General features: G+C 43.7%; 1 protein-coding gene across 2 annotated transcripts in view; it reads left to right on the top strand.

Annotated features, from left to right (window-relative positions):
* The window catches only part of Rora (RAR related orphan receptor A), a 743,770-nt gene that overhangs the window by 532,881 nt on the left and 188,774 nt on the right, over positions 1–22,115 (top strand). The window contains exon 2 of one of the 2 annotated variants that reach the window (XM_005347679.3): positions 18,257–18,286. The exons of the other annotated variant lie outside the window; for it this stretch is intronic. Coding sequence (XP_005347736.1) covers positions 18,257–18,286 — 30 coding nt within the window. The remainder of the gene's footprint in view (positions 1–18,256; positions 18,287–22,115) is intronic. 2 annotated transcript variants of the gene reach the window in all.

Genomic DNA, 22,115 nt, shown 5'->3' with positions numbered 1-22,115 from the left:
TGTGTGTGTGTGTGTGTGTGTGTGTGTGTGTGTGTGCTTTGCAAGGGTCAGAATAAACATTTATGAAGTTGGTGCTCTCCTTCCACCTTTGCATGGGTCCTGGGTTTTGAACTCAAGTCAACAGGTTTGCTCAGCAAGCACCTAAATGCCTGAGTCACCTCTCCAGCCTTTGAAGGCACTTTTGATTCATCCAACAAATATTCAAGAACTGTTTTCAGTTACTATATGCTGGGCACTGGGACTTAGGATCCAGAGATAAAAGATGTGGGTCCCTATACTTAACTAGGAAGAGTGGCATTCTATAACCTCTAGAAGAGAAGATGGTGAGGGTGGGGATGGATACAAAGAGTGTACCATGGTTTAGAAAAGTTACCTCTTTCCTGTGGGTGGATGTGGGCCTGCAGCAGGCCACAGGGATTAGGGGATGAAACACGGTCCCCCCCATCCGTTCACTGATGCTCTCAGACTGTGTCTAAGCTGCACAACAGAACACATCAAGTCAGCATGTGGGCAGACAACATGTGGGTAAGACAAATAACATGCCCTGGGTGTAAAGACGCGGACAAAGCTTTATACCAAATCCTGAGGGATCCATGAGAATTAGCCCAGTCAAGAAAAAAGGAAAAAACAGATATGAAGAGAATCCTTGGCAGAAGAAACCGGAGACCACTAGAAAAAATCAGCAGTCCCTACAGACATAGAACATTTGTGGAAACTGGCCTGACTGAGAGGCCAGGTGCTTTTCTTCTTTGAGCCGGTTCCTTGCGGCTTCAGATACAGCTTCACGGTGAAGGAGCATTTACCAGGACACCACAGTGAAAAGCCTGAACTTTTTCCTTGCTCTGTGGACTGAAATGTCTCTTCTCTCACACACACTAGAACTGGGTGAAAGTTACACTCAGTCCCCAAGACCTCGAGGAGTGAGTTAAACTTTGTTTTATGTCAGGGAGAAAGGCAAGTGCTCTTTGAAACAGGCTCATCTTACCTCTGCCCTAAAGAGGCCATGGATTTGAGGTGTGGTTAGTCTCAGAGGTCACCTCCCTGCCTCCCTGCTCTTCCCCTGGGACAGTTTCACTTCCCCTTTAAGTAACCAAGTCACTGCTGGAAGGATGCTCTATAAGATCCCTCAGAGTAGCAGTGATTCTGGCAGAGGGGAGTCAAAAGGATGGAGGGTTGGATTAACAAGATGATTCCCCTTTGTCTGCATGCTGGGCAAGGGATCCCACATAGCCTCCCTTCCTGAAGCTTGCTGGATGCATGGATGCTCTAGGAAGAAAGAGGAAAGAGTGCCTGGTGCAGGGTTTAAGCATGGTGTGTGCAATAATCACTTGAAGGACCGAAGAGATGTCCCAGGGGTTAACAGCACTTGCTGCTCTTACAGAGGACTGGAGTTCAGCTTCAAGCCACCACCATATCAGACAGCTCACAAACACTCACAACTGCTCATAACCACCTATAACACCAGCTCCAGAGGATGCAACACCCTCTTCTGACTTCCTCAGTTAGCTGTACACACACACACACACACACACACACACACACACACACACACAAACAAAAAATAAGTAATTATTATTTTTTTTTTAGAAATCACTTGAACATGCTTAATGACTGTTTCTACAATGCAAGGTGTCACCAGTTGGTGAGGGCAGCACTGGGCTCTTTAAATGATACCCAGGTGTTTCTACTGCAATGAAGTACCCCACATCTTACTCCACAGATCTATCTCCCCGAATTTGGGGTGCCTCCACGGGAATTTATTTGTCATTACTGTACAGCAACTTCACAAGTAGGAGCGTTGCCAGCTGATGGCAGAGTAAACTCCATGTTTCTATCCTGGAGGAGCCGTGAATGAGATACCATGGAATATGAATGGAGTTTCCCCCAGGCACCCTATAAATTTATTATAAAGAGCTGGAATTTGAAATAACAAAAATAACTTAGAAAATTTGAGGAGAGTATAAAAAAATTAGATGTGGATCTCTCTCCAGGGTCATGCTTGCACAGATTCTGCTGAGCAGTGGGCCTGATTTCAGGGACTCAAGATCACCCCTGTTTTTTCCAGATGGGAAAATGTGTTGTGAGTGAATCGGCTTTCCCAGAAGGGAAAGTACAGACAGGTCTGTCGGTTGAAGCAATAAGAACAACAGAGTTCCTCACTGTGTGAATGTTTGTGTATGTGTTCATGGATGTGCACATACGTGCACAGGAGCCTTGGGTACACATGCTTCTGGAGGTCAAAGGTGAGCATCAAGTGTTTTGCTCAATTACTCTCCACCTGATTTTTTAAGACAGAGCATTTCGTGAATCCTGGAGCTCACACTGATTCAGCTAGGCAATACGTAGCTGGTGAGTCTCGGGGATCATCCTGTCTCTGGATGCCCGGTGCTGAGATTGACAAGTGTGCACCACCATGGCTGGCTTCTTGGTGTGGGTGCTGGGGATCAAACTCAGGTCCTCATGCTTGCATGACCAGGACTTCACCAACTAAGCCATCTCCACAGCCCTAGGTTCACTTCCAATATCCACTCTGTAAAGAATCCTTAGAAAGGAATACAGTCAAGGATGGTGGCATATTCCTATAATACCAGCACTGGGGAGGCCGAGGCAGGAGGAACACCCTAAATTCCAGGACAGCCTGGTCTGAATGACATTTCCAGGAATCCATGACAACAGAGCAAGATCTAATCTCAATAAATCTAAAAGTATTTGGTAATAAGAAGGTCACGTTCAGATTTCCCATGGTACACAGAGGTGAGGACGGGAGGCTCCATCCATGCCGTGGGTAGGAAGTATGGTAGCTAGAAACCATAGGACTATGGGTTTTGAAACAATGCATTGAGGTGTCTAACTCTGTCTGTGTTGGTTGCTTGCTTACTTTCTTGCTTGCTTTCTCTTTTTTCCTTTTGGTTTTTCGAGACAGGGCTTTTCTGTGTAACAGCCCTAGCTGTTCTGGAACTAGCTCTGTAGACCAGGCTGGCTTTGAATTCACAGGGATCTGCCTGCTTCTGCCTCCCTAGTGTTGGGATTAAAGGCATGACCAACCCCGCATGACTGCTGTCTTTGTTTCTGATTCACTATAAAGGATGGTCCTAAGCAGAGGCATAATTCCTAATGAAAAATGCTGTAGAAAGCATCATGCCAGTACATATCACTGTCAATTCCCTGGAGAGGAAGTCTTCTGCCTTTTTAGCCTGGCAGCTGCTCCCAAGTTTCAGCCACCCTAGAAACTGGGAGATCCCCACTTTTCTACTGGTATAAATCCTTTAGTGCCCCAGGAACCATTTTCCTGTGCCAGTTCCCCACCCCAGAAACAAGTCATATGTACCTATGGTCTCAGATTAAAGAGAGAGCTGTCTCATGTCACATCGATTCAACTCGGAACCCAAGGAATCCAGATTCAGTCCCTGGGGAGTGACGTGGCCTCTCTGACCTCTCCATTTTAGGGAAGGCAGGCCTTACCTTTGCCCTCATTTCCCCTCAGTGTTTTCTTCTGCAACAGAAATGTGTGGTGGTGGTGTTGGAGCAACAGTCTGGTGCCTTGATGATGGTCAGTGCACCTTCTAGAGTTTGGGCTCTGAGAATGGTCTATGGTTTCAAATGAGAGAAACACAGAAACCAGGTGTTTTGTGAAATCAGGCTGTGATGTAGTATAAGCAGATGCTCCTCACAGTTCTAGAAAAGCCCAGGGGTAAGAGCCCATTAGACTGCTCAAGGCAGAGGGAGTTGGGACTGGGAGAAGGGCAGACAGAGTGGAAGGACAGGAAAACTGAAAGGAATCTGGGAAGACTGGCTTGAAGAAGCCCCAGTCCATAAAGTGCAAGCATGCAGACTTGAGTTTGATTGCCAGCACCCACAATTACACTGGGTTTGTAATCCCAGTGCTGGGGAGGCAGACACCGGAGGACCCCTAAATTCACTGGCCAGCTGGCTAGCTTCCTGGACTAACTCCCATCCTGTGAAAGACTGTTCTTCAAAGCCAAGCAAGGCCAGTGGGGTGACTGAGTGACTAAGGATGCTTCCCTGATAACCCGAGTTCAACCCTAGGGACCCACATAGTGGAAAGAGAGAACTAATCCCTGCAAGCTATTCTCTCGCTTACATACATACACACGATGGCACTTACATTTGTGGGTACACTCACATGCTCATGCACACACAACAAATAAATAAAATTTAAAAGGCAGACATCGCCTAAGGAATGACACTGGAAGACAGTCATATGCACATATGTGTACACACCAGAACATATACACATGTGTATGAACACACAGAGAGAGGGGGCAAGGGAGGGAGGGAGAGGAAGAGAGAAAAAAAGAAAGAGAGAGAGAGAGAGAGAGAAAGAGAGAGAGAGGAGAAAGAGGTGGAGAGAGGGGAAGGGAGGGAGAAATAGAGGGGGATGAGAAAGAAGGAGAAGGGGAGGGAGGGAGAAAGATGAAAGCCAGCATTCAGTTTAGTTTTCCCCATCTAGCTAAGTTCTGCCCTTCTAGAGGTTTAAAGCAGTTTCTTTATTCATTAATGGTAATTACAGCATACAGAGGGGAATACCACATCAGGAAATGAAGATATTAAGAGAGAGAGAGAGAGAGAGAGAGAGAGAGAGAGAGAGAGAGAGAGACAGAGAGAGAGAGAGAAACCTGAGAAAATGAGAAAATGCTGGCTTTCCATTCTTGGCTGCTAGAATTACAGAGCTGTTATATAATCCAGGCCAGCAGCTTGTGAGGATTTGGCTAATAGTTAACTTAATTTCTCTGGAATGTCCTTTTTTTTCCTAAGCAGAAAGAAAGTAGAACTCTGATCAATGAATCAAATGTTGGGAGGCCCAGCTGGGAGGACCTATTCCCACAAGACCCACCCGTGCATGATCCTTCACCGTTGTGCTTTGCTCTTCACTTGTATCTGGAGGCCAGGCTAGAATTGTTCCCATTAGATGAAGGAGGCTTGTCCTTACAATGTTGCCACGAGAAAACGTGGCCCTCTACCAAAGCTGACGGTCCCACCTGTCTTATGTCTTACTGTCATTATAAAACTATTATAAAATGATGCCTTACAGGAAGGCTTGGAGACTTGGCGTTGTATATAATAATAATCGGACTTCTATCAGCGCAGAGTGATGGAGAAATTCTTTGCGGTTCTGCAGCTCATCTATAGCCCAGTGGTCGCAGAAGCTATGCCTGGTGACACACCTGCTCTCTGAGGCTGGCTGGCTCTGTGATTGAGGCTTCTGGCTGAGTCTCACATGCACTTTCATTACTGCAGATAAAGTCCTGAAGGTTTGCCTGCTCCGTCCCTGTCACTTTTAAAGCTGTGTTTAGGGCAGCCTTTGGAACATGAGGTAGCATGTGACCGTGAAGGGAAACATTCAAAGCGGGAAGGAAGCTGACTTAGCTGGAATGTTCCATGTGTCTGGGTTCGAAGCCTTCCAGCTTTACTAGTTCTGGTCTCCGGGATGATTTGTTTTCTGGGTTGTTACCGTGGAAACTGAGGCATGGGTTTCATCTGTGTCAAGAGGGACAGAATCAGCGTCATCACTTAAAGATTATTGGGAGTTCTTAGGTCATGTGTTAGCAGCTTTGAAATATAAGTAGGAAAATCAAGATGTTTGCGGGGTGTGGGGGGGCACTGTGGTCACGCATCCCCGAGTGACAGGGACACACTTTCTCATTTTGGGGTTTTTTTTGTAGTCTCCCCCCATTGTGGTTTTATGCTTCTTTCACTGGGACATAACAAATTCCGGGACAAATCAAGCTATGTTCCTAAAACTGATCCTAGTTGAAAAAGTCGTGATTAAAAAGATTAAGACGTCATTGTAAATAAGAATTTAAAGGAGGGGAAATTGTTGTAGGAGCCTGCTTGTTTGTTCGTTTCCCAGCTGCCCAGCTCCTGAAATAATCACACAGAAACCTTATTATTTAAATCACTGCTTGGCCCAATAGCTCTAGCTTCTTATGTGCTAACTCTCACATATTAATTTAACCCATCTCCATTAATCTGTGCATTACCATAAGGTCATGGCCTACCAGCAAAATTTCAGTGCATCTGTCTCTGCCTGTGGCCCCATAGCTTCTCCCCTAACTCTGTCTTCCTTTTTCCAGCATTCAGTCTAGTTTTCCCCATCTAGCTAAGTTCTGCTTTTCTATAGGTTTAATGCAGTTTCTTTATTCATTAATGGTAATTACAGCATACAGAGGGGAATACCGCATCAGCAAATGAAGATATTAAGTATTTTTCATAAATAAAATTAAATGAGCATTTTTTAAATTTTATGTGTATGTGTGCACATGTGTACACATACGTCATGGCACACGTGCAGAGATCAGTGTACAACTAGAGTTGGTTATTATTACCTTCCACCAAATGCCTCCTGGAGATTGAACTTTGGTCTTGAGCTTTGCTTCATCTACCTTTATAAGCTGAGCCAACTCTTATGCCCTTCAATGAATATTATGTGCAGGGTGTGTCTGTAACTCCTTCCTAAGGTATTGAAACCTGCTCTAGTAACACCTCCTTCAGTTGCTGAGCAAATTCCACTTCTGCATTCATGACCCAGGGAGGAATCACTCACAATTCTTATGAGGGAGACTCAACTTCTCAGTTTTCTGGGCAATTCTTTCTAGCTAGAATTATCTTTCTATTATGAAAATTTAAGAAGCTAGCAATATAGCTGAATTGGTAGAGTACTTTTTTGCTAGGACAAATCCCTGACTTCAGTCCTCAGGGGTGGTGGCACACACCCATAATCCCTGCACTTAAGAAGTAGAAACAGGAGAATCAGAAGTTCAAGGTCATCCTTGGCTGTGTCATGAGTTTGAGACAAGTATGGGCTAAATGAGACCCTGTTGAAAAGAATGTCAGAAGCTGAGCGAGTAAACTATTTTCTCAGACTCAAGTCTGAGATTCCCAAAACCTACAAACCAGGTGTGATAGTACACATTTATAATTCTAGGTCTGGGGAGGCACAGACAGGAGGATCTCAGGGGGCATTGTTCTCTAGATAGTGTACCCATCAGTGAACTTGAGATTCAATGAGAATAATAAAGCAGGATGCCTGGCATTGTGTAACTTTCCTACACACAAACAGAGAGGCATGCACACAAATGTCAACAAGTCAACAGTAGGTGAACTATCATATATCAATATCCAATCAGTTTTTAGTAAGATTTTGACACACTGTGTCCTCCCCAGCCCCACCCCACCTGGCTAAAGCCAGTCATGGCCATTACATTGTTTCATTCAGAACTTCAGTACATCCTGCCTGAACTAAAAGTTGCTCTCTTCCTCTCCCTTGTTTCTTTTCAAGGCCCCTCAGGAAGGCCTTGTGATTATCACTGTGTTTTTCCTTTGAAAACTGCACCATCCACAAATGGGCTTTTCTGTCCTGTGCATCTCTAGAGAACTGGTGTGTGGTGAGCTGAAATGTTGCAGGTTATCTCTGTGCTGTTTGGAGACTTCAGTCTTATAGGTACCATGCTTTCATTCCCAGGAGTCAAGAGCTATCTGACTTCATGGTCTAGGTCTCTGCTACCTTCACTCCAGAGCACCGCATAAAACATAAGGAGTTAAGCAGAGCTCATTTTTTACATGTAAAGTCTGGTTAGGATAACTATTGGCCTGATTACAAATGGATTTAGAATCTATACTATAGACCCTCACGAAAGTAGCTAGCTCTGTCACAGCCCTTTTTCTTCACAGCATAGAGAGTTCCCTAGGAAAGGGCAAGAGTGCAATTAGCAGTTGCCATGGGAACTCATGGGTCTCACAAAGAGATACCTGCAATAATAAAAACAAAAGAAAACAAAACAATTTTGAATAAGTGTTCCTACTCGTTATTTCATCATATCCTCCCAAGAACCCTCTGAGACAGGTGTTTCCATATTAACTTCTTTCTGATGATTAAAATCTTATTTATATAGCTTTATTATGGAAAATTTGAAAAATATAGGCAAAACAATGAAAAATTGGCCCCTCGTTTCCTTCCCCACATAACCACTCTTGCTAGTTTAGTGCATATATTTTCAAATGGTCTTTTTATGTACTTGTTCTTTTTCGGCAAAGATTATTGTTTGGCATTTCCTGCTTCCCTTGTTTCTCTGATATTCATGTTTCATGATGGTAGAGTATTCCATGACAGACATACTTGCTCTAAGTCATCTTCTGTGCTGACATTCATGTGGTTACTGCCTGTTGTATTACTAAATTAAATGATGATGTGATGAAAAGATTTGTGTATGTCATGAACCAAAGATTAATCAATATGGCTACATTTCTTTTACATTCATGTTTCTTGTCTTTTTTTTTTTTCTTTAAGAAGACCTTGTTACATAGTTTATGGTAGCCTCCAATCTGGGGCAGTCCTTCTGTCTTTCTCCCTAGTACTGAGATTACTGGCATGTGCCATAGTGACTGGCTAGGAGTGGCAGAATTTCAGAATGAAAGAAAGCTATGATTCCCCTCTTCAGTTAGGGATAAGGAAACTGAGGCATGTTGCAGGGAGATATATTACAAAATCAAGCAATTAGCAAAGCTAGGAATTCCTGATTCAGAATCCCACAGGGGAAATATTTTACCCATCTAATCTCACAAATACAAATTCATGAAAAATAAGTACTTTGGAGCTGGAGAAACGAGCCAGCTGTTGTCTTAGCTACTTTTCTATTGCTGTGAAGAGATACCATGACCAATATAACCTGAGGTTTTGATGCAGGACCAAAGTCCATTATCAGCACCCACATTGGGCAACTCACGAATGCCTGCAACTGAGATCCCGGGGATTCAATACACTTTACTGGCTTCCCTGAGTACCACCATGCATGTGCACATGTACGCTGACATACACCTAAACAATTTTTTAAAAATTAATGTTAAATACCCCCATTATTTATCTAAATTATTTTCCCGCAATGGTCAAGCCAAACAGCCTGCCTAAAATCCTGTGATTAAACAGAGTGAAGACTGCAAGCTTTATGATTGAATTCAATTTATGATTGAATTATTGAAGTTTTTATATGGTCTGTTTTTCATCTTTCTTCTCCAAGTTCTTCAAGATAGTAACCGCGTTGACTTTTTTTATGTGTTTGGGAGTTGTAGGTTTGCTTGCTCATTTTGTTTAATTGTTTGTTTTTTAAAAATATGATCTTTCTCTATCCCTAGGCTAGCTAATTTTGGCCTTTTTAAAAAAAAATAGTCTGTGTTCAGTCCTTGGTTTTCAATATATTCTTGAATACTGAAGCCCTCTCCTTTTTTGATGTCAGTTTTCCCCCTGGATCCTGCTCTCTTCACTCTCATATATTCTGACCATGGAGATAATTTCCTCCAAACTTAGACCCAATTCGCCTTGTTTCTACCTTGTCGGATTCTCTCCATTTTAGGTAATTTGGGGCATAGCCAGCAATGGCCTGGTCTCCAGTTCCTACCATCAGCAGCAGATGCTGGTGCAGGGATCATGTTTCTCCCATCTTCACCTGCCTTGGCGCAGTATGCAGACCAGGGCCCATGCCTCATGACCTGGAGTTTAGCTTGCTTCTCCGTATAATATATTGATGTGTAGTATCTGGCCTGCTCTAGAATCTTTAGGTTATCCTTATCTAACCAGTTCTGATAGCTTGGTCTTGGGGATCAAAACTGTAGCCTCCTGACGATAGCTTTCTAGGGAGTAGGCCACAGACAGTTCAAGTCTGTGCCTGCCCTTGAGTGTCAAAGAGAAATAGCATTTTCAGAAAAAAAAAAAGCATCATAAGCTCTACTGTTGAATTAAAATGCAATATATAAGATAAAAATTCTCAATCACGGGAGATAGGGAGATGACTCAGTCTAAACAGCAGTTGCGTGGCAAGGAAGAGAACCCAAGTTCAGATCCCCAGAACCCAGAGCCCATGAAGGAAGCCGAGTGCAGAGCTGGCAGATAGGTCAGCAGGTAAATGCGCTGGCTTCCAAGCCTGACAACCCAAGTTCAGTCTTAAAGCCAGTGAGAAATAGTTCAAGAAATGGCAAGGTGGACCCTGGAGACAGAAGGGTCCTCTGGTAGAAGCTTTTGGCAGCTCACAGGCTGACTAACCTGACCTACATGCTGAAGATCAGGTCTGTGAGAGTCTTTCTCTCAAACCTAAGATATAAAGTGTCTGAGGATTAGATCTCTGATTCCCACATGTCCACACACACACACACACACACACACACAGAGAGAGAGAGAGAGAGAGAGAGACAGAGAGAGACAGAGACAGAGACAGACAGAGAGAGAGAGACAGACAGAGACAGAGAGACAGAGAGAGAGATTCCAGAAGGCTACATTGGAAGCATTGGAAGTTATCAGTTCATATCCCTGCCCAAAGCTCAGAGGTCAAATGCAAACCAATTGAGTAAGACCTTCTGAACAGGTCTATTTTTCATATACAAACTGGATGAAAGTAGATACTTCCTGAAGAATAAGGCTTCTAATTATTGTCACTGTGTCCCAGTGCTAATCATGCATTTGGTACAACCAAGAGAAAACCCTCCCCTCCAGTTTGGACTTTTTATAACCAATAGTCATTTCTCAGAGAAATTTCTAAGATACCCAGATGACTTTCCCAGAGAGACTGATGGCCTGTGTGCCCTGGAATATGACCTGCTTTGTCCTTGGAACTCTTTTTGTTAAAGATAAATGCAAGATTAGAAAGAAGGCATACCTCTGGTCTGCCTGACTAAAATTAAAAGATGCTTCTAGGCATAAATCTGGAAATACAACTAAAGATAGAAGATGTGTCTCATCAAATACACACACTTTAATTAAAAAAAAAAAACAGAAAAAACAACTCATTCCCACAACTAATTTTCACACAACGTGGAATTGTTTTCATGACTAAGAAAACACCTTGGTTAGTCAAAGAATTGAAATATTCTTACCAAAACAGCATAACCTGGGCTCTACCCTAACATGAAATAAACTTCGTGTTAAAATATTATTGATGCTGATAATTAGTGCTTCTAAATGATTTTAAGGGCTTTTTATGCAATTATAAAAAATTTGGTTGTCGTAACATTGCTAAATGCTTTGATGTCTTCTGCTTGCTGCCCTTGGTCCCTGCAACCCTGACACGTAATTTATTTCTCTTCTGAGTGAACTCTAAGCATTAATGTCCATTAAGGATTCCTGAAACAAAGTCTAGAGATTACTTGGAGCATTTTCAGTAAGATGTACTGATTAGCATTAATAGTTCCTCTGTCCTAGACAAGGACAGTGTTTTGTAACTTTGTTTCTGTTTAACCAGGCTCTTCCAGGGCTATAGCCTGATTTCCCTCATCTGGAGGCTTTTCTCCTTGACTGTGTAGAACCCAGCAAACTCAGTCTGCTGGGTGGAGTAGGAGGGCTTGAGGGTGAGCACAAAGTAAGATCTTTTTCTTTGTGAAACAATTGTCGGCTAGTCAAAGGGAGGGAGCGCCTTAGTTCTTAATGAACGTTCATTTGCTGCCTGTAAAATGTGGCTTTCGCGTCTGGCTTCCTCCTTCCCTGGATCAAGTCAAAGAAGGACTAAGGGGGAGTCCGCAGCCTCCGTGCTGTGTGGGTTGATAGTACACAGGAGTTAAGTGCTGGCAGCTTTGTTTGCTGAAATTTGTCTGAGACCTCAGGCACTGGCTACCCAGATTAGACACCTGCTTAAGTGCAGTTCTCTGATGGGCATGTCTGCATCTGCCCAAGGAATGGCCTTCTGTTCAGTGCAGGATATATTCATACCATGTATGCAATTAGAAATGCTTTTAGCAGAAAACCCGCTCCATGCACCATGTCCCAGGCAAACCGTCTTGGGTCTTGCCGAACACTCAACGAATACTGCCACCCTCTTCTGTGGTTCATAGGATGCGGTTCTTACCTGCTCTGGCTGTCGAGCCACAGCCCCAACCCTGTCCTCTTTTTACTAAGGACCCAGAGGCTGAGAGAGGTTAAGTTGTTTACCCAAGATGGCACATTTTGACAACAAATGCAGCATATCCCTCAGGTGTCTTGTAAAAAGTGAGACTCAATCCACAGATGCTGTTGGATCTGGGATGACCGTTTTCTTCAAATTAAAACCACCAGTGTGCAAAGTGCAGGTAGTACAGTGTTGTGACTTTGGCCAATTAAATCCTGGATTTTCTCTCTGATTATCTCCCTCTGCCACAGTCACCTGAAATGTAGCCATATGGGTGTGTTGAAGGAAGTAAGAAAAGAGAATCATTTTACTCCATTTTCAGGCATTGCTTGCTCTAGGGTGTTTGCTTGTTTTGATATTTAACACAGAGGGAGGTAGAGACCTCTGACTTAGTGTGGGTAAATCATTGCAAGAGGACCAGAAAAGCCACAGGCTGAATGCTGACAAGGTGACAGTGGAGCGTCCCCACTGAGCGTTCCCCCACGGCCCCTTGTCCTGTCTGGCAGGCCTCTGAAAATGTTCATTCAGGAATTTGCCATGTGTTGCTGGGGTTGTGGGGAGGGGCGATGCTGCCTCTTTCAGGGAAAACACCTCTGTACCCAGACAACCATCTCTGGGAAGACCATCAAAAAAGTTAATTGGCCTAAGATTGGGCATGAGTGGGAACATCAGGCTACATTCCTGAAGTACTCTCCTTCAGGGGTTTGGAGCTCTGAAAATTTCTCCACTGATAAGCCTGACAGTGACAAATTTGTGGTATTTTCATGACATTTCCTTTGATTTACCTTGAAATGTGGCTGGCTAAATTGACTCAGGCAAGCTTATGATACCGGAAGTCATACTTTGATTTTGGGGTATTGATGGGAATTTTTTTTCATCTTTGTTTTAAGGATTTAAGTCTCTAATTTGAACTAGTGTCATGGGCTTGGGAGAGATTTCATGTAGTACAGGGTTTGTCTGGCAGCATGAAAACTTGAGTTCTATCGCCCAGAATTCACACTTTACAAAAAAACACAAACAGGCACGGTGACATTTGCTCGTAATCCCACCACTGAAGTATCAGGGACAGGTAAATGGCTCTTTGGAGCATGCTGGCCAGCCGGCCAAGCCACTAGGCTTGAGTTCAAGGACAGTAAGAGACCCTGCCCAGGGGGGAGAAAAGTGTAAGTGGAAAGTGCCTTGGGTGTCATCCAACTTACACACACACACACACACACACACACACACACACACACACTCCTGGGGCATTTTCATGTAGCAATTTAGAATACTTTACAATATGACAACAGTTTTATTTTATTTTGTGTGCACTCACGCATGTGTGGGACACATGAGTCTAGGAGAAATATAAGGACCTAAGACCTTCATAGGCATCCCTTTTTGCCAATCTAGATAACTTTAAAAGATGCCCCATGAGAAGTGCCTCTCTCACTGATGTACCCTCCTGTGAGCTCTGCCTTCCATCCTTTTTGGCTTTTAAAGGAAAAAGGAAAATGTTCAAGGGGGTTGTCTTTGATTATGAATGCCTCTGGATTTGCTGAAACAGGCCTGACAGGACAGCCCGCTGTTTAGAGGAGATGGTTTTGGTGTGGTAATTTAGAGGTGGTTCAGGGAGCTATTTATCCAAGAACAAGCTGGCGAATAAAAAAAAAAATCTGATAGTTCATCTACTGTATTTTATATGTGAGAAAACCAAGTCCAGACATACTGAGCAGTTAGCCCAGGCTGTCCATTGAGCTCAGTAAGCCCAAGCTGTCCATTGAGCTCACTCTGGATTCAGGGTTGTGAAGTTTTGGGGTCTGGAAGAGGACTCACACCACTATTCCCTTCCCTCCTTAAAATTTCTCTTTCTGCAGAGACGTTTGCTCTGCTGTGGGGCCTGTTTATGAGACTCTGAGACATGACCTTGACTTTATTTCAGTCACCCTCACAGCAGCCAGGCCCCTGGTCATTCTTTGGTGGTGGTGAGCAACACCCTTCACCTACCCCATAGCTGTAACTGAGGTGAGCAACACCCTTCACCTACCCCATCAGCCATGAGGTGAGCAACACCCTTCACCTACCCCATCAGCGGTGAGGTGAGCAACACCCTTCACTCACCCATCAGCCATGAGGTGAGCAACACCCTTCACCTACCCCATCAGCCATGTGGTGGGCAACACCCTTCACCCACCCCATCAGCCATGAGATGAGCAACACCCTTCACCCACCCATCAGCCATGAGGTGAGCAACACTCTCCACCTACCCCTTGAGCTGTAAGTGAGCAGCTTCCCTGAAGTGGCCAGCACAGAGAATCAACAAGGCAGTTATTTCTACATGAAAGCTTGCTTTGCCTCATGGAGCTTGCGTGTCTGTCTCATGCTTTCTTCTGGGCACAAACAATGGAAATCATGGACCCCGAGTCAGTGTCAAGTCCATGTGAGAATTCCATTTTATTAAATAGTACTGTGTGTAGAGCTGGAGAGATGGTTGCGAGGTGAGGGGCATTGAATGTTCTTCCAGAGGACCCTGGTGCAATTCCCAGCACCTGCATGGTAGGTCACAGCCATTTAGCATCCAGGTCTAGGGAGTCTAACACCCTTTTTTAACCACTACATGTGTGTGGTGCTTAGGCATACATCCAGGTATATATTTAAAAAATAATATGTGCTTGTTTATTCATTACCAAAATAAATTAACATTTAATATCAGACTCCACAGTTTATCAAGGTTTTGTTTTTATTTTGATTATCACAACAGTCCTTTGAGTTTTACAAAGATTATCTGTATTCTCAATGGGTAAATTCAGGTCCAGAGAGGTTTAATGACTTGCCCAAGGTCTTTTGGCCAAAAGTCAGAAACACAGGTGGGCTCAGATACAATTCTCATTAGAGCGAGTTGGAAGAAACTTATTCTTTTCTATTCTCAAGTAAAATACATTCTTTGCATTCTTAATACTAATATGATCTTCCTTTTGGAAGTCTAATTCTTCCAAGGATTCTTTCTTCTGCTGCTGCCCACCCTAGATTTAGATAAGAACCCCCACCCCAAGGTCTTTCCCCTTTCCCTAATAGAAAGCATTCACACTACATGACTATTATGTGTCAACCGAGGGTGAGCTCTGTTCAGAGAAGACAAGAAATTTAAATCTTTGCAAATGTAAGAAGAGGAAGAAAAGATTTTCCTACCAGAGGACTGATAAAGGGGCAGGGATTGACAAATGCAGGATGCTCAGCTCAGCTCGCAATCAGTGCTACAAGGGGGATGTGCAGATGGGGTCCCTGCAGAATGGTCCTACTCTTCTAGAATATTCTAGATTAAGTTTGTGTTCCAGTTTTTGAGACTGGTCTTTATGTGTTTGACTCTCTCCCCCAAACCTGAGCTGGGGCTTGGTTTAAATAAGCTGGAGACAGGGTTTAAATACTCCTCCTGATAGGCTTAAATTATTTACACAGCTCACTTCTAAGAGGAGTATTTGAGGAGCAGACCTCCTCTTGCCATGCTTTCTACAAGTCCTATCTACACCAGGGGCTGAAAGATTTGCCTTGGGCACCTTTCTCTTCAAACATTAACTTCCACAGAGAAACTTTAACTATGCTAATTACGTTTCTCTGGTCCTTGGGTTCTGTGAAATACAGAGATCATCTTCTTTTACCTTTCTCATGTCTGTGGAGTCACAGATACAAAGTATCATAAGTCCCACAGAGAAAGAAGGGGACAAGTTCAAGCCATCTTCAGGGTCAAGTTGATTGTTTTTCCAAGTGAGGAGGACAAAGGGAGTTTTATATATTTTCTAACTAATCCCTTAGATTTATCTTTCATGAGTTTACACTGTTGCTTTTGCTTGCCTTTTCTAGAGAAACCAAATTCTGTCTTCAAAATTGCTCCTCCATAAATGCAACAACAACAATGTACTATCCCCAGTTAGAGTGCTATAAATATGACCACGGTCTTTTAAAAGAATATTGCTTTTGAGAGGAAGTGTAGCTTTATGTTCTTCTCCATTGGATTGCCTAGGATATCTTCACTGTAAAGAACAGTATAATTTAAGATTATATTTATATAGACCAGAGTTGCCAGATAGAATACACACTGTTCAGTAAAATGTAGATGTAAGAGAAACATGTTAATAGTGGAAGTTCCAACTCAACTTGGCGTTCTGTATTTCACCTGCTTCCGTTAGCAACCCCAACATCGGCATGCTCTCTGCTCGCCTATATAGACTATTTATTGGCAGTCTGTATCACAAAACTCCAAGAGTTTGAGCCGTTTTGAAGAGGAAGACTTGCTGTCTCTGAAGAGACAGATGAGAAACTTCTGCCCCGTGCCTGCTACTGCAACCTCCCGGATCAGGCAGCTTTCCTGGAAAGAGATTCAGAATCTATTATGAGTGTAATCATCATGAAAAAATTTGATGAGAACATGGCACCACGCTGCATAATAACTTTAAGTAGAAAACCCAAAGCGGTGGGATTTTCATCAGGCCTTCGAGTGTCAGGAGAAAAAGAGTTCCACACTCAGCGAATATAGATAGGTCTGTTTGGGGTTGCGTTCAATCCAATTGTGCGTGGGGGCTGAATAATCAGGAGTGACAGCCTAGGCACTTTCTCTTCAAAGTGATTTTACAGAAGGTACGGCTTCCTAAGGGAAGGATGCCCGCCTCGCCGGTAACGCTGAACAGGCACTAATGTATCCATTTATTGGTGCTGGTGTCATGAGCTGGAGTCACAAATCATATTCGGGTTTTAAGAGCCACTCACTGCTGCTTTGGAGGAAAGGGGCTTTCCTAGGATAAATGAAGCTTCTGAAACTTCTCGAACACTTCAGCAGTTCCCTCAGAGAGTCTCTGAGGGTCTTTGCAGAAGGATCTCGCTTCACTTTGCAAAGCCAAAGTAAACACAATGAAAAACAATAGTCTAGTTTTCCTCAATAAGGCGCGGGGGTCAAATTTGAATTGGGCTATGTAATTTCAGCTTCCCTTAATAAGGCCTTTGGAAAACGTTGGAGAAGCAAGTGTGTGATTTTGGTCTTGGCTCACAACTTTGATACTTTTTCCCCTTAATGTCTACCAAGGGTTTTCATAACAGATCTCCTCCCTGAACGACGTGTTCCATGGTTAAGTAATAGGTCCAATGCTGCAGGGTGCCAAATTTTCCAGCGACTTTTACTTTCCAAGGGAGGGTTAAATAGTTCTCTTAATAACTTGAAAGAAAAAAAAAACTCAAGGTTTACCACAAAGTTCTTAGTCACAAGTTAAATGGTTTCAGCAGTTTGATTGTTTTGAGCCTCTTTCGCCCTAGAAGGCTGAAGTGTAAGAGCCGTTCTAAAGCTTCGATTCTCTGAAGCTGAGTGCAGACTGCTTGCATCAAAGCTTATAACCATTCTCTCTGACCCGTGCCATTTGCCAGCTACTACTTAGTTCCGCTTGTCACCTGTCACCTGCCAATCATCTTGGGAACATCTAAGGACCTGACTCATGCATCCTCTCTGCTCCCACCATGCATATCAATGCTCTCTGTAGAGAGTTAGCTATCGTTCCCCGATGAACATTTACAAATACAGACACATAAATAACACTGTGTGTGTGTCTATGTGTGTCTGTGTAGCTGTAGTTTTCTTTCCCATAAAAAGCTATGCTTTGAGTGAGCAGGAAGGAATATTTTTTTTAAAAAAGGAAACTCAGAATCAATGGCTATACTAAATTAATCGCTCCACTGTGCAGCTCCCTCTTCTCAGAGTGGGTCGGCATTGCTCTCTTGTGCCTTCTGCTTGCCTAGTCCCATGACCTCTTCCGTATTGATAATGAAGCAATGAGCTTTTTCCTCATGTTCTTCATCCCATTTCACTACTGTCTATGCCATGTATGTATACATATGTGTACGCAAGCCTGAGTGGGGGTGCCCATGTACGTGCAGGTCCATGTATATGCAAATGTGTGCGGAAGTCAGAGGACAACCTCAGGAAGAGTTCCTCAGATGCCATCCACTTTTATTTTGTAGACAGTCTCTCATTGACCTGAAATCCGCCCATTAAGCTAGGCTGGGTGGCTCGCAAGTTCCCGGAAAGTGGTGCGTCTTCATCTGTCTCCTCAGCAAAGGGGACAAACATGCGCCAGCACGACTATTTTCTAACTTGGATTCTGGGGGGTTGAACTCTTGTGTTTGCAAGGTGAGCTCGGGAGCCCTGTGCTGACCGAACTATGAGCCATGCAGTTAGTTGATAAGAGAGTGGGTGAGCTCACAATTCAAGGCTTTGAAGTATGTCCTGTGACCAAGCCCAGCTCTCTGTCACTGGCTGCAGGTGGCATGTTTCAAGCACACACTGCATGACCTATGACCAGAGATCCTCACAGGACCTTTCTTGACCTTTCTCTCTCTCTCTTCTCTTCCAGGGATCTCAGTAACGAAGAAGACACACACATGTAAGTAATGCATTTTGTTTCTGTCCCAAGTTTTCTGAAGAGTTGGAATTCGCATATGTCTGGCTGCTGTGGCCCTTCGAGCATAAGCCAATGTTTCATGGTCAATAGTGGTCATATTTTCAACCTGTAGTGGTCGGATTTGGCACATCTCCACCCTGTTCGTACTGAGTGTGTGTTGATGAGCGAGGTCAGGCATAAGCTGGTGAATTCTGGTGTTCCAAGCCACAAATCTTTAGAGTCACCACAAAACCTAGCCAGGAGGATCAGTTACTTATTGCTCACCTCTTATTCTAGATCCTTCTTAGAAGAGTTTCTAGAAAGCCCTGATTTCTTTAAGCTTCTCTCTCCTTTGCCTTCCCACTAGCTCACACGTGAGGTTGTTTTGTTCTTCTGTCTGTGGAGCAGAGATACTGAGGGGATAGAGGCGCTGTCGCACAACCATGACACGCTCCGTGGGGGCCCTGGCAACCGGCATTGATAGCTTGGTGTGGAACTGTGTGCTGGGTCTATCCTCTGTATTCATCCCACTTCTCAGGGTCAATCGTCTTCATCAACTGCCTCACTCAAATCCCACCATCAACTTCCCAACTCATGACAGAGGAAGGTGCTGTGATCTGCAATCGGAGCAGTGATGTTTGACTGAGCCTCGAACTGCAGGATGAAACATTGTATTGCTGACGCAAGCAGTCAACCTTCACTGTAGCTGACCAGCATATTATTTAGGCTTTGAATGAATGGAGTCTTTAGAGTTTGATGAGTATTTTAGACCACGGAAACATGCTACCTGTGAGATGTGTTCGGGCATCTTCCTAAGGCCAGCATTGGATCTATTTTTTTGCACAACAGAGAAATGACAAGGATCTATCCCCACGTTTTTCTTCATTCAACTTTTTACATTTTTTTTAATTCCATGTGAATCATGGGGGGGGAAGCAATATCTATGCCACATCAAAATAGTCTCACTTGTGCCTCAGTTGAGTCTCAAAATCTGCTCTTGGGTTTGTCTGTCTGTCTTTCTGTATCTGTAGAAAAAAATAAGGAATTATCATGTTTATTTTTTAAAATAAAAGACGTACCTTGTAATGAGAAGCTGCCTGACATTTAGGGCCCAGTCTTACAGTTCCTCCACGTGGCTCTCATATCTCTCCACGGGATTGCTTGTTTGAAGTACCACGGAAGGTCCAGCCCAAGCTAGGTGATGTGTGGTCAGGATGGCACCTCCACAGTTGCAGTCACTGTTCCCCCACCTCAGTCAGGCGAGTCTGTGACCCTTAGTTTTTGGGGGTTGTTCTGTCGTTGTTCTTGTTGTTCTTGCTGTTGTCGGTGCATAATTGAGCTCATGCTGACTGAGAGATTGACAGCACAGGCCACTGAAGTCCTCTGTATATCCGCAGGGCAGGCATGGTACAGAGAGCTTCCTTGCACAGCCTTGCCCATGAGCTCGTCCCTGGCCTGGAGGGACCCACTCTAGAGGTGGTAAGTAATCCAGTCTTTCTGCTAGCTCCGTCCTGGGCCGCTCCCAAGCAGGGCCTGTTGATTGTGCCTACTGTTTATGGTGGTTTGGGGTATGGACCTCTCGCCACTTAGCCATATTCAGAAAGCTGCAGACAGTTGCATTGTGGATTGGCTCTTAGATACGCAGACCACAAAACCCAGTTCAACTCCATTAGATATGAAGAGCCTATCTCGAATGATGACGTCACAGAAGGCAGAGGCCACAGATGTTGGTATTGTATAGACGGTCCATCAATAAACACGTTCAAGATGTTGCATCACTGAAAACAACTTATGGGCCTATATAGAAATCCATGGAGGGATTTAGGGAACAGCCTAAGAGTGGTGACCAGAGAGGGGAAAATATACTTTAATAACAGATGATTTAACCAGGTAGGCCTTTCTTCAAAGGCTTAGAGAATTTCATCTCCGTCAACCTTAAAAGTAACAGCCAGAATAGTGGTTTCTTTCCAACCTTGAGAGTCAGTCTGGGGTGTCCAGCCTTCTGACCCCTCTACACAACATTGCCATCTACCACGTTCACACTTGGAAACCTCACAATTCAATTGAGTTATTATCAAACTGTTTTAAATAAGTTTGTGGTTTTGCATGGGGCCTCATTTATAGCTGCCCTGGGCTTCATGAGGCCTGCGGGTTGCAGGTTGGACACCCTGGAAGACTTACTAAGCATGAGGTACCTGTAGAAAAACTCAAAGCTCCAAAGTGACCTTGACTGAAAGATTCAGGTCAGATGATGTCAGGATGTTTGGGGAAAGTTAAGATGATGTTTAACTTTTCTGAGTGGGGGAGATGCCCCGAAATTAAATATCCCCATGGCAAGTTGGAAAGAATAGCACTCAGGCTGTGGACACAGGACTGTGAGCGTCAGGAGAGATTTCACTCTTCCAGGTGCTTGAGTGTGGAAGTCCTCCTCTGTGCCATCAGAATTTAGATTGCTTTTGTCATCCAGCTTGACAGGTAGCCCTTCATGTTTCTGGCCTTAGCATCTCTACAGGGCCCACAGCAGGAAAAGAAAACCAATCAGTTCTTTCTTTAATACTCATCACCCAAATGATTTCTTCCTTAGACTCTGTCAGGATTTTCCTTGAAAAAGAAATCATCCTAAAGTGCTTTGTGGTTCTCTCTCTCTCTCTCTCTCTCTCTCTCTCTCTCTCTCTCTCTCTCTCTCTCTCTCTCTCAAGTTGTTAAATTTCAGCTCCTCTTAACTCCCCTTGACATCTGTTCTTCAAGAAGTTTCACTACCAGTGAAGTATATGAAGTCATTTCTGTACCGGTGCAAGTTTTTCATTTTTAGCAAGGGTTCTGGAAACCTTGGCCAAGCCTTGACTATATGATAGTTGACAACCCAAGTCGCCCTGAGTTAGTGATTTCAATCAGGGCTTTCTAACTACCCTCCAAAAGAGATTGTTCAACTTACAAATTAATATATGTAGTTGCCAAGTGTATCATCAGACCAGTGTGTCAGGTCACATGTGTACCACTCCAAAGTGGAAGAACTATAAATTGAACCTGAATCATTGTGACACTCAGACAGGTGTGAGCCTGCGCTCTACACACACACACACACACACACACACACACACACATCACAGTTTGGGACAAACTGAACCACAAATTTCATGAAAGGACATGAGAATACTAGTCTCCAGGAAGTCCCTTAGAGAGTCGGGTTCTCCTGTACACTGAAGGATGCCTAAAGGTTGGGCTGGTTGACTCAGGGGAAAAAGTGAAAGCTTGGGGGTTTCTCGTGCTAAGTCATCATGCCCAAATTGGTTGAGAAATTCTTGCGTCTGTAATGGTTTGCAATTGTTGATAGGAAATGCTGTCATTAGGTTGCAGAATGGGAACATGGAAAAGCATCTTTACTTGTGGGATAGGGACATTAGATCAATTTCACACTGTGGTGCGGAATTTCAATTTCGTTTTCATGGTAATTACACAGCACATAGATCTGGCTGGACACTTGCAAGAATGCTTACTCTTTGTTTGTTTTGAAGGAGTGTTCCGGTTTCTTTTCCTGATAAAATAATACTGAGTAGATAATATCTTCCTTCTTCTTCTTCTTCTTCTTCTTCTTCTTCTTCTTCTTCTTCTTCTTCTTCTTCTTCTTCTTCTTCTTCTTCTTCTTCTTCTTCTTGGAATCAACTGCTATTTGGGGTTTTCAATTGTCAAGGACAACTGGTCTTTCATTTCTGACTTCTTAATCTAATTCTGCTTGAACAATTCTGTCTTTACTAAAATGTTGTACAATGCCAAATATGGAGCTAAAGATCTGCAATGGGAAGGGAAGTTAGAGGGATGGCTCAGTGGTCAA

The sequence above is a fragment of the Microtus ochrogaster genome, chromosome 5, assembly GCF_000317375.1.
Source record: "Microtus ochrogaster isolate Prairie Vole_2 chromosome 5, MicOch1.0, whole genome shotgun sequence".
Classification (NCBI taxonomy): domain Eukaryota; kingdom Metazoa; phylum Chordata; class Mammalia; order Rodentia; family Cricetidae; genus Microtus; species Microtus ochrogaster.
This window is presented reverse-complemented; position numbering and strand designations above follow the sequence as displayed.